This window comes from Octopus sinensis, linkage group LG4 (genome assembly GCF_006345805.1).
Source record: "Octopus sinensis linkage group LG4, ASM634580v1, whole genome shotgun sequence".
Taxonomy (NCBI): Eukaryota; Metazoa; Mollusca; class Cephalopoda; order Octopoda; family Octopodidae; genus Octopus; species Octopus sinensis.
Window position 1 is genome coordinate 21,618,107 of NC_043000.1, and position 12,014 is coordinate 21,630,120.

At 37.5% G+C, this 12,014-nt stretch overlaps 1 protein-coding gene across 1 annotated transcript in view; it reads left to right on the forward strand.

The window, feature by feature from the left end:
* The first annotated feature begins 5,567 nt into the window (after positions 1 to 5,567).
* Positions 5,568 to 12,014, forward strand: part of LOC115210938 (F-box/WD repeat-containing protein 1A) — a 48,906-nt gene continuing 42,459 nt past the window's right edge. Inside the window, exon 1 of the mRNA XM_029779729.2 lies at positions 5,568 to 5,682. Within this exon, the coding sequence (XP_029635589.2) occupies positions 5,568 to 5,682 (115 nt within the window). The remainder of the gene's footprint in view (positions 5,683 to 12,014) is intronic.

The following is a 12,014-nucleotide window of genomic DNA, read 5'->3' on the forward strand; positions in this document are numbered from 1 at the left end:
GGCTGTATTTGATAACCTTTTTTAGATTGTGGAGAATATCATTACCATTCATAAAATCATGTCTTTCCAGATATAACTTACAATGACTGTCTGATAACGTCTTTTTAGATATGGCTTTCCATTGTTTTCTCTGTCACTTAGGCATGAAATTTTAAGTGCTTTAGGAAAGAGAAATGAAAGCTGTGGTGGCCATGATTTTTTATGTTAGTCAAGTACAATAGTTACAACTAAGAATTACTACCACATTGTGAGCTCAGCTCAGTGCTTAGTTTAATAAGCATGGCTGTGTGGTTTAAAGTTTGTTTAGCAACCACAGGCTTTCGAGTTCAATCCCATCATGCTGCATTTTGAGCAAGTGTCCTTTATACCCTCAGATTGAGTGGAGCTTTTTTTTTTTTTTTTTAATTGGTTTGATCTGGAAGAAGGGATTTGCCTGAGGTCATCACAGGCCTTCTGAAAATGGCAGGATTGATGCTGTTGATGTTCTTTATATATGGTTGTAAGTTGATGGCTTCAAGAAAAAACTTGCGCCAGCATTCAAAAAATTCTTGAGGGCTGATTGAGAGTGGTGTGAATTGACTGCAGAGGTGAGGACATAGTACAAGGCTAAGGAAGGGAAATGGAGGGCACAGTATAAGTGAGGGGAGAGGAATGAGTTGGAAATACTTGGATGTTGGTGACATGGACCAGCCAACTCAGTAGAACCAAAAGAAAAGGCAAAAAGCATGTCTGTTAGTCATAGGTTAGTGTGTTGATGGTGGAGTGACTTCATGCCAATCAGTCTGGAATTAGGATGGTGGGGCCTGTTTGTTTTTTGGGTTTTTTTTCATTATTATTTTCTTTTATATGAAGTCTAGAATATCTGGATGTTCTAATTGTGAGAGCAGAATTCTATTATGGGTCCCACCTGAGCTTTGTAATTGTTTAATAGTTGTTGAAGGCCAAAGTATTCTCTGGCTCCTGAAGAGGAAGGCCAGCAGCCTTTGTTATGCGGTCTTTGCTAAATTAAGGATATGTATTTGCCATGAAAGATATTAAGTGTTGGTGAGACCTAGCATTTGTGGGGCTGTCTAGGGGTCTTGTTACCTTCTAGTCATGTTTAGGAGAAGGGATATATTAGCTTTTTATGTGTGTCTATATGTGTATGTACAATGATTGTCTTTGATCTGCTAGTGGCCACGAAAAAGGTGCAACTCAACTGGAAGATTTTTTTCTTTTTTTTTTTCATCATTTTTGTAAGAATTTGTTGGCAGAAACTGCAAAGACCCATTTTGTGTGTGTGAATAATGATGTTTAGTGGTAAAAGATAATTTGATGTGTCAAACAAAACTACCTTGTGGTATTCCACTGAGATACATAGACAGTCCCTTGTTACTCTTTGTACCATAAATGTAATGATCCAGTGGTTAGTTTGTTAGAAACCTGAAACCAACAACACTTTTGTTCCCAAAATTGTCATTGAAAATGTGTCGCTCATTTCCTCTACACCATTCTATACACACACACACACACACACACACACAGAGTAAGAATTAGCAGGTGATGTATTTTCTTGGCGTACCCATCATGTATTCCTTAATTGCCTCCTTCTGCCAGGAAGTAAAAGTTGAACTCTGCCTAAAGTAGACATATGTAGCATAAATGCTGCAATTATCTACACTTATATAACATATTATGTACCATATGGTTATAATTGCTAGCTTTTATCGCATATGAAATAATTTATTAAATGTTTCCTCAATTTGAGAATTTAAAACACTTTATAGCATATTGTCAGTTGGCGCCCTACAAAAACACTTATTTATAACTGACAGAGACGAGAATTGCTTCAATAACAAAATATATCTATATTTTACCTTTTTTTCTCTTTTCTCATTGACACAGTATATAATTATATAAATATTTTCTTTCAATTACCTCCTTGTTGATACTATCTCTCATCAATTTATTAAACATTCACTTCCCAACTTGATAAAATTCCACACCCCTTTTTTTTATTGAGACTTACATTTATTTGATTCTTTCTGTTTACACAAGGAAGCCAACTAATATTATCACCTCTCTTAATTGCCTTTGAACACCGTTCCCTTATTTGCCAGGTGTTCTTGTTTAGTGTTGTTGCATGGGGGAAGCTCTTAACGAAGAAAATGTATTTCATAATTGTTTTTAGCAATATGAAATCTGTATGGTGTTTTCTGTAGGACTTTTGGTAACAGTAATTTTATCAAAGCAGCGAGCTGGCAGAAACGTTAGCACACTGGGCGAAATGCTTAGCAGTATTTTGTCTGCCATTACATTCCGAGTTCAAATTCCGCCGAGGTCGACTTTGCCTTTCATCCTTTCGGGGTCGATTAAATAAGTACCAGTTATGCACTGGGGTTGATATAATCGACTTAATCCTTTTATCTGTCCTTGTTTGTCCTCTCTGTGTTTAGCCCCTTGTGGGTAGTAAAGAAATAGGTATTTTGTCTTCCATTTTGTTCTCAGTTCAAATTCCGCCGAGGTCAACTTTGCCTTTCATTATTTCGGGGTCAATAAATTAAGTACCAGTTATGCACAGGGGTCGATGTAATCAACTTAATCCTTTTGTGTGTCCTTGTTTGTCCCCTCTATGTTTAGTCTCTTGTGGGCAATAAAGAAATAAGTAATTTTATCAAAAGCAAGACAATTTAAAGATAAAATAGAGAAAAATTAAATAAACACAGGGGCCTGACCAGCTGCTATCAGTTTGTGTCAATTGCCATTATGACCGCAGGTGTTCTTCAAACCCTACACTACCAAATCAGGATAACAGTGGCCTGTCTGAGAAATGAGCCCCATGAGGTAGAGTGGCTTCTTCAGTGAGTGCTGCTGACCATTCTCCATGGCATTGCCATCATGGTCATGATTGGTGGGGAGGGGCACAGCTGAGCACACCATTTGTTCTGGGATATGTGGCCCACTGCCCCCTCACTCTCCATTTTCTGCTGCTTAACCTCCTTTTTTCTTTCTTTGTTTCTTTGTATTTAAATGTTATAATCTAAAACATGATCAGCTGCTTTAAAATAAAAATATCAAGTTTTTTATGAAATGATAATTAACAAATATGAAGAAAAAAAAGATACTACAAGCTTTATTTTTTAGTAGACATTAGTTGAAATATAGTTGCTAGACACACTAAACGTTAACTGGAAAACTCACACCACACTTCAAAAAAAAGTCTCTCAGCACCTTTTTCACCTGACTGTCCAGGTAATAGAAACGAAGGGTGCTTACATAGTTGACCTGTTTCACTGATACATGAGACTACTTTATGAAAGAAGTATGTGTAAAATGTATGACTAATTTTATTACTATTTGGGTGCAGGAAATTAAGAGTGACTGTTTTGTTTGTCCTTATTTGATCAATGATTTTTGTTTTTTCAGTGAAGCTATCAAGCCAGTCCAAAGCTTAAAAAAATTGTGTCCTTGTTTTCACTTACATATCCAATAGTATAAAACCTAGTCTTAAGTTTTTGCTATGTGACAAAAATTTATATTTATATTCATATTTATCAAATGTGAAAGATAAATTATTAAATAGAACATCAATCTACTTCTGTTACATTACCTGATTATCTTACTTATTTCCAACAATTTACTCTGATTGTTCTTCCTTTCCTCACGCCTCATCCTTTCCCCGTGCCTCATCCATTCCCCACGCCTTGATCTCCCCCCCCCCCCGCGCCTTGTCCTTTCCTCGCACCTCAACCTTTCCCCGCGCCTCAACCTTTCCCCGCGCCTCAACCTTTCCCCGCGCCTCAACCATTCCCCGCGCCTCAACCATTCCCCGCGCCTCAACCATTCCCCGCGCCTCAACCATTCCCCGCGCCTCAACCATTCCCCGCGCCTCAACCATTCCCCGCGCCTCAACCTTTCCCCGCGCCTCAACTTTTCCCCGCGCCCCAACCATTCCCCGCGCCCCAACCATTCCCCGCGCCTCAACCATTCCCCGCGCCCCAACCATTCCCCGCGCCTCAACCATTCCCCGCGCCTCAACCATCCCCGCGCCTCAACCTTCCTTGTCATCAGATTTATAAGCAACCCTTGGTGATTTATTTCAATAGAATATGAGATGCACTTTTGTCCGAAAAATATCTCGAAAATATCCCCCCCAAATCCAGTATGTAACATTAGGCTTATATTACATGTTTTAATGCAGCTCTGAAATATAAGCATGTCTAATATGCCCATAACTTTTATGCCATTAAATATGGTATTTGTCATGGAATTTTTATGGATGAATACTAAGGTGATCCCCCACTCCTACAAGTAATTTTCTGCAAAACACCATTTTGTTGGCTACATGCATAGAAGTCTGCTACTTCTGTGCGTTGGGAATGTTCAAAGCTCGAATATATTTTGTCCAAAGCTCTAACAATTCCAGCCTTGTCCTTGAATTTATTTTATTGACTAGAAGTTTAAAAAACACTGGTAACCTCAGTGGAATTTGAACTTGAAACTCAGAGCTGAAACAAATACTGCTAGGTATTTAGTTTGATATGCTACTAATTTTACTAATTAGCCATCTAACTAAGCTTAAGAATGTACAATTACTAAATATGTTTCATAAGATACCTTCAGTGGATTAGAACACAAAATCTTTTAGCTGGTAATCCAATTGTACATACACTTAAAATTCTTTGTATTAATAGAGGAGAGCCAGTATAGACAATTTTTATTTCCATTGTTAATTAGTTATTTAATTCTCTCGTACATTAGCACTTCTGCTAATTGCATAAAGTAAGAAACCTATATCAAACCTATATTAAATTTTATGTTGTTTGATTTGTCACTTAATTGTAACCTTGAAAGAAGGTCTGGGGAGCTGCCCTGCTTTCTGTGAATAAACTACAAAATATATCTTTTAGATAATTCAGTGATTCTTTTTGGAAACATATTAGCAAGTTAGTAATAGTAAATATATTGTTGGCTTTCATCACAACCCTGCCTCATTCGGAGGTATAAAATTATTAATTTTGTGCTTGTCCTTGATACTACAGTCTTGTGGTTGTGGTATTTACAAAATATCATTAGTAATATGCACTAAATTTACATCATTATTTTCAACCAAAAATACTAATATAGACACCCAATTTTTTTTTTTCTTTTAGTTTCCTCGCTGCTGATTTGTTAAACAGAGGCAAACAATTTTGTATTAAAAAGACTGTCTTGGTATATAATGGCATTTATACTTTGCTTAACCCTCTTGTTATCATCATCGTTTAATGTCCGTTTTCCATGCTAGCATAGGTTGGACAGTTCAACCGGGGTCTGGTAAGCCAGGAGGCTGCACCAGGCTCCAGTCTGATCTGGCAGTGTTTCTACAGCTGGATGCCCTTCCTAACACCAACCACTCTGTGAGTGTTGTGGGTGCTTTTTACATGCCGCCGGCACAGGTGCCAGGGGAGGCTGGCAATGACCACAATCGGTTGGTGCTTTTTACATGCCACTAGCACGGAAGCCAGTCAAGGCAGCGCTGGCATTGGCCACGTTTGGATGGTGCATTTTATGTGCCTTCCTTTAATTCAGTTAATTTGTTTAAAACAATGAAGGATTTATTAAAACAGTCTTGTCGTGGCATTTGGAACATAAATCAACAAGAAATTTTGATGGGAGGCTTTAATTTGGATCTCTTTAAAACGGAATTTGTATTAGTTTCAGGTGAGTTGGTAGCAAAAGGGTTTAGTTACTTTTGCAATGAAGTATTCTAGATATTTTAACATTCTGCTGTGTCTGTCTATTAGATTATATGTGCTGTGAAAATAAAATTAGTTTAGTCTCAATGGAGATTTTATTTATTGATTTTATTCAAATGTCTATTGTAACTGATGGATAGCTGAAATATCAAAAAAAAAAATTCTTTGATGATGTTTCTGTCTAAAAGTCCCTAATGTATTTATTTAATTCTAGTGATACCTTTTGTTCATCTGTGATACATGTGTGTATATACCACGTGACTGACCAGATTCTCAGTTGTTGTTTCACAAAGCTGGTCACAATGCACTTTGTTGCATCATTTCAGTCTTCCAGTGATGCCACCCCACTGGCTAAGTGAGCAGGCCAAGATCCCCCTCCCCCCCCCCAACCTCATCACTGATCAAAAGGAGTACTGGAGTAAAATGAAACTGTGTTTTGCTCAAGAACACAACACAATGCACTGCTTGGTCTGGGAATTGAACCCACAACCTAGCAATCATGAATGCAACAGGCTAACCACTTGGCCATACTGTCACTAATATATATATGTGTCTGTGTGTGGCATGTAAAAATCACCCGCTACACTCTTGGAGTGGTTGGCATTAGGAAGGACATCCAGCCATAGAAACCTTGCCAAATCAGATTGGAACCTGAAGCAGTTCCCCAGCTTACCAGTTTTCAGTCAAACTGTCCAACCCATACCAGCATGGAATATAGACGTTAAACGATGATGATGATTGTGTGTGTGCATGTATGTGTGTCAAAATACAGTATATCCATGTGCATATAAAATATTTTTTAAACCCTATTCTGTATCTTATACACTCTTAGGCATACACACATGGTTAAGAGGTTTGCTTCAAAATAGAAGGTTCAATCCCACTGCATGGCAATTTGGGAAAGTGTCTTCTTCTGTCTTCTGCCAAATTTCACTCATTACCTTGTGAGTGGAATTTGGCTGATGTAAACTGTATGAAAGGCCATTGTGTGTGTGCATGCGCATGCATGTACATGCATACCAGTGTATCAAGTTGTGTCTCTTTGTGTTAAAGGGCAACTTAAGCCATTTGATAAAGGTCAATGAAATAAGTGCAGGGATCAATACGATTAACTTTAAGAAAAAAAACCCTGAAGATTATGCCCCAGTATGGTCATACCTCTATAATTGAAACCTTTTTTTTTTTTAAACTTCACCAATAATTTAATCAGATCATGATAATCCTCATACATCCATTTTTCCATGTTGACATAGTTTGGATGGGACTTATATCCCTTCTCCATCCACCAAAATCCTTTGTCATCTGGCCTGCATAGCTGCAGAAAAAAATAACAAATTAAAAGTCAACTTCGTTGTTTATGCCAATATTTTGGCATGGTTTCAATGGCTCAATTCCACTATAAGTACCAACCAATTTACAGCAAAGACTGAGTACATTTTATCTTGCTACTAAGCACTAGAGGGGTGGTCCCTTACAAGACTAAAAAGTTCCCTCTACTCTTTGTCTCTCTCTCTCTTCATCTTTTACTTTTTGGTTTTAAAAATAATAAATTAAGTAGTTGCAGTGGTCTCTCAACAAAAGATTGCTGGGTTTGTTGGCAATCTTCCAACCACAATTATCTGGTGGCACAGGAGGTAAGGACTGAAAGAGCACATGATGATGGTTTGCCAAAACAACTAAAAAGTTATCAACAGTTTAGCTCTTACCCTAGACCTTTCACATGAAGAAAGAATTAACAGATAAATTAGATTTAATTAGCTTTAATTGCAACATAAATAGATCTTATTACAAAAGACTCAAAGCAACTTTTATAATTTCATTCCTGAAACTTAAAAGCTCGTCATTTTCTTTTGTGGTGGTAATATAATTAATTAATCAATTAAAATCAGGAGGGCTGTAAGTTCTCAATAAGGGACATAACACACACACACGCCTTACCTGATCATCAGCTAACCATGTTTTCTACCATCTTCTCTGTCCATGCATTAATGTTTCTCAACTACCACCACCTCTTTGTGGTCTTCCCATTCTTCTATTACTAGGTGTTTGTCCAAAATTAACCTTTGCTAGAGAGGTAGAATGCCCTTTTGGTGTGTGTGTTACATGATTAAACCACTTCATTTCCAACCTTTTTAAAATTAATCAAGTTTCATGGTTTGCAGTTATTTTTTTTTTTCAACATTGGCTGTGTGGTAAGTAGCTTGCTTGCCAACCACATGGTTCCAGGTTCATTCCCACTGCGTGGCACCTTGGGCAAGTGTCTTCTACTATAGCCTCAGGCTGACCAAAGCCTTGTTAGTGGATTTGGTAGATGGAAACTGAAAGAAGCCTGTTGTATGTATGTATATATATATATATATATATATATATATATATATATGTGTGTGTGTGTGTGTTTGTGTGTCTGTGTTTGTCCTCCCAACATCGCTTGACAACCGATGGTGGTGTGTTTGCATCCCCGTAACTTAGTGGTTCAGCAAAAGTGACTGATAGAATAAGTACTAGGCTTCCAAAGAATAAGTCCTGGGGTCGATTTGTTCGACTAGAGGCAGTGCTGCAGCATGGCTGCAGTCAAATGACTGAAACAAGTAAAAGAATTGTAGGATCTTCCTGCAACATTTCATTTCAAGATCCTGTTCAACACCTAACACTCATATTTCACATCCATAGAGACAACTGAAATTATTGTTGCTCTTAAAAAGAAAAAATACAAATCTTTGTTATAATCTTATTTTTCCAAATAGGGTAAATTTCTCTAAAACTACTTCAGTCTGACATTTTACACAGAGTATCTACATAATGGAATGCTATATTTGGTCCATAAGTTATTCATGGAAACTCAGCACTACATATTGATTGACTGATTATTAGGCGGATACTAACAGATATCACTTTTTAAGGTTATCACTGCTGATATTCTATAGAGATTATAGCCAGCTTTGATTTGTTTCTCTGATCATAACAAATCAATGCTGCCTCTAATTTCTATAAAATATCTGCAGAGATGTCCTTAAAAAGTGAAGTTATAGCACTGCTAACACAGGTAGGACACATTATTGACTTATAAGGCTTTAATATGCTTTGTAGTATGCTATGGTCACATAATGAAATATGGTGTCCTTACCAGCACTTAGTTGAGGCACATGGCCTAGTGGTTAGAGCAGCGGACTCGCAGTCGAGGGATCGCGGGTTCGAATCTCAGACCGGGCGATGTGTGTATTAATGAGCGAAAACACCTAAGCTCCATGCGGCTCCGGCAGAAAGTAATGGTGAACTTCTGCTGACTCTTTCGCCACAACTTTCTCTCACTTTTTCCTCCTGCATCTTGCAGCTCACCTGCAACGGACCAGCGTCCCATCCAGGTGGGGAACCTATACGCCAAGGAAACCAGCCCTAATGAGCCAGGCATGGCTTGAGGAGGAACAAACTAGCACTTAACTAATAAATATTTTTCTATAAGAGCCAATATGGAAGCTTCTACTTAATCACTTGACTCGTGAGAAATAACAACTAAATCTTTTCTCTCAAACCACAATAAACCAACTTTAAAAAATGACACATTCTATGATACAGTCCATGTTATTCTTGATGGAGACGGTCACGACTGAATGTCTTTGATCAGAAATGATTTGAGAATAAACAACTTAGAGCTAACGAGTGAACCTCAACATGGCTGCTGATCTGCTAGAAATAACAGCCAAATTATTTCACTCACACTCTGCTGTGTTAAAAAGGACATCTTGGATACTGTGGTCTTAGGTTCCTTGCTTATAGGGAAAAAAAACTCGATGATTCCTTTGCTCATCAGCTTGCTTTATCTGGATTGACCTGGGGCTATACAACAACTTCTACAATGGATTTAAAGTAATGACATCTCAATGCAAATTGTTTATTAGTCATAATTTTTTATATAAAATGTCAAGTAACTATTTTTCTTTGTTGGTTTTTGTCTTTCTTTCATGTATAGAAATATGAAAAGAGAAAGCAGTAGCTGTGCCAAAAGAGGTGAAAGAGAGAGAGTATTATAAAGAGAAGGGGGGAGTGACAGTGTAGGAGGTGGGTTGGGAGAGAAATAGTCAGCAGTAAATAATGCTCATGAGACAAGTAGTCATGTCAGCAAATACTGAAATATAGGGAGTGATGAAATAAAAATTGAAAGAGACAGTGTAAGTTCTAAAGTATAGGGGAAGTAAAACAAAAAACAGATATATAATAGGAGGAATTAGATAGTTAGTATGACATAGAAATTTGTTTATATTGTTTAAAGTGTACCTTTCCTTCATTGGACACTAAACTCTGCTTGCAAAGACCTGTTGAGGCAAGTGAAATCAAAATCAAATTCAATGACTGCCATCCGTGCTAGTGGAGCGCTAAGAATACTATCCAAGCATGATTGTTGCCAGAGCAACAAACTGGCTTCTGTGCTGGTGGCACGTAAAAGCACCATTCAAGCGTGATCGTTACCAGCATCGCCTTACTGGCACTTGTGCTGGTGGCATGCGAAAAAAACATTTGAGTGAGGTCGTTGCCGCTGGACTGGCTCCTGTGCCGGTGGCACATAAAAAGCACCATTTGAACGTGGCCATTGCCAGTACCGCCTGACTGGCCCTCATGCCGGTAGCACGTAAAAGCACCCACTACACTCTCGGAATGGTTGGTGTTAGGAAGGGCTACCAGCTGTAGAAACTCTGTCAGATCAGATTGGAGCCTGGTGCAGCCATCTGGTTCACCAGACCTCAGTCAAATCGTCCAACCCATGCTAGCATGGAAAGCGGATGTTAAATGATGATGATGAAAGTGTCAGAGTATAAATGTTAAGAAATGAAGAGAAATGGTAGATTTTTAATGAGGCAGGGAGAAAGAGAGGGAACGGTATAGAGAAGGAGAAAAAATGTTGAAGAGTAGGGGGAGTGACAGTGTAAGAATAAGAAATGACTTTTCAAACAGAACAAGATGAAGATCTCTGTTGTAGAGAAACTATTCAACTTTGAACTGCAGAAAGATGATTATCATAGGAAGCCTGTTGTGGATGTGTTAGAGAGTAGTAGTGCCACAAAACAAACACAAGAAAAGTAAAGCAATACTCTGTATAAAAATAATTGAAAGAAGACAAAATGAAACACATGAAGAAAATAGAGCAAGGTTTGACAAAAAACAGTAAAAGTAACTGAAAGACAACAAAATGACACACAAGATACTGGAACAAGGCCTGGAGTAGAAAGATTAAGAATTACTCAACAAGAATAGAAATAAATCTTATAAATTTCTATGGATACTTTGCTAGCTATATATAATTCAACAGAAAAATTAAATTTTTAATAAATTTTATTTGCAGTATTAAAAATAGATCTTAGTACAAAAAACTGGAAGCAGTTTTTGAAAATTTCTTAATTCATTTCTACATTTCAAAGTTTTCAATTCATTTCACATCGACGCTGAGTTATTTAGAAAATTACAACAACAACAAAAAAACAGGAAACAAGATTAGAAAGTGAACAATAATTCATTCAAAAAGGATGAGTTTAAAAGCATTAATAGAATATTGATCCTACAAAAAGGTGTTTTGATTAGGAAAAAATAAAATAAATGAAAGAAAGAAAACTAACTTCATTAATCTTCAAAATGTACTATAATTCAATCTCATTAATTTACTGTTTTGGTGTTTACCTTAACTGTCATTTTTCATGCAGATGGCAGCCTTGAGCAATTAATCTCAATGATTTTTTTTTTCTAATCCAAATACTTTTTCGTTTGTACTTGTGATAATGTTATGAACTTACTTAATGATTATCTCATCACTATGTCAGCATGTATGAGGAAGTGTATACTTAACTGCGAAAGGCCAAAAGTACAGAAACATACCTTCAGTATCTCCCTTCTTTCCATTTACTCCCACCCACCACTGTATAATGTGGAGTAACCATGTATCTCCTCTACAGCAAGACACCTGGGCTTGTCCCTCTATCATACTTCTTAGTCTCTCAACACATGACATACAACCATCTCCACCTCTCAATAGCCCTTCCCACCCTCTTAGTCAAGAGGACTTATTTCCTTTTTCTTGTCTTGTAAGTTACCTGGCAATCTCACATGCTAGTGGCAGGCAGAAAAAAAAGCACCTAATACACACTTAAGTGTTTGACATTAGGAAAGACATCCAGCCATAGAAACCATTTAGAGCTGACATTGATGCAGCCTTGCAGCTCACCAGACCCTGCCAAACTGTCCATCCCATGCCAGCATGGAAAACAGACTTAAATAATGATAAGGTTGCTTTTTTCTCATTGCAAGTACTTC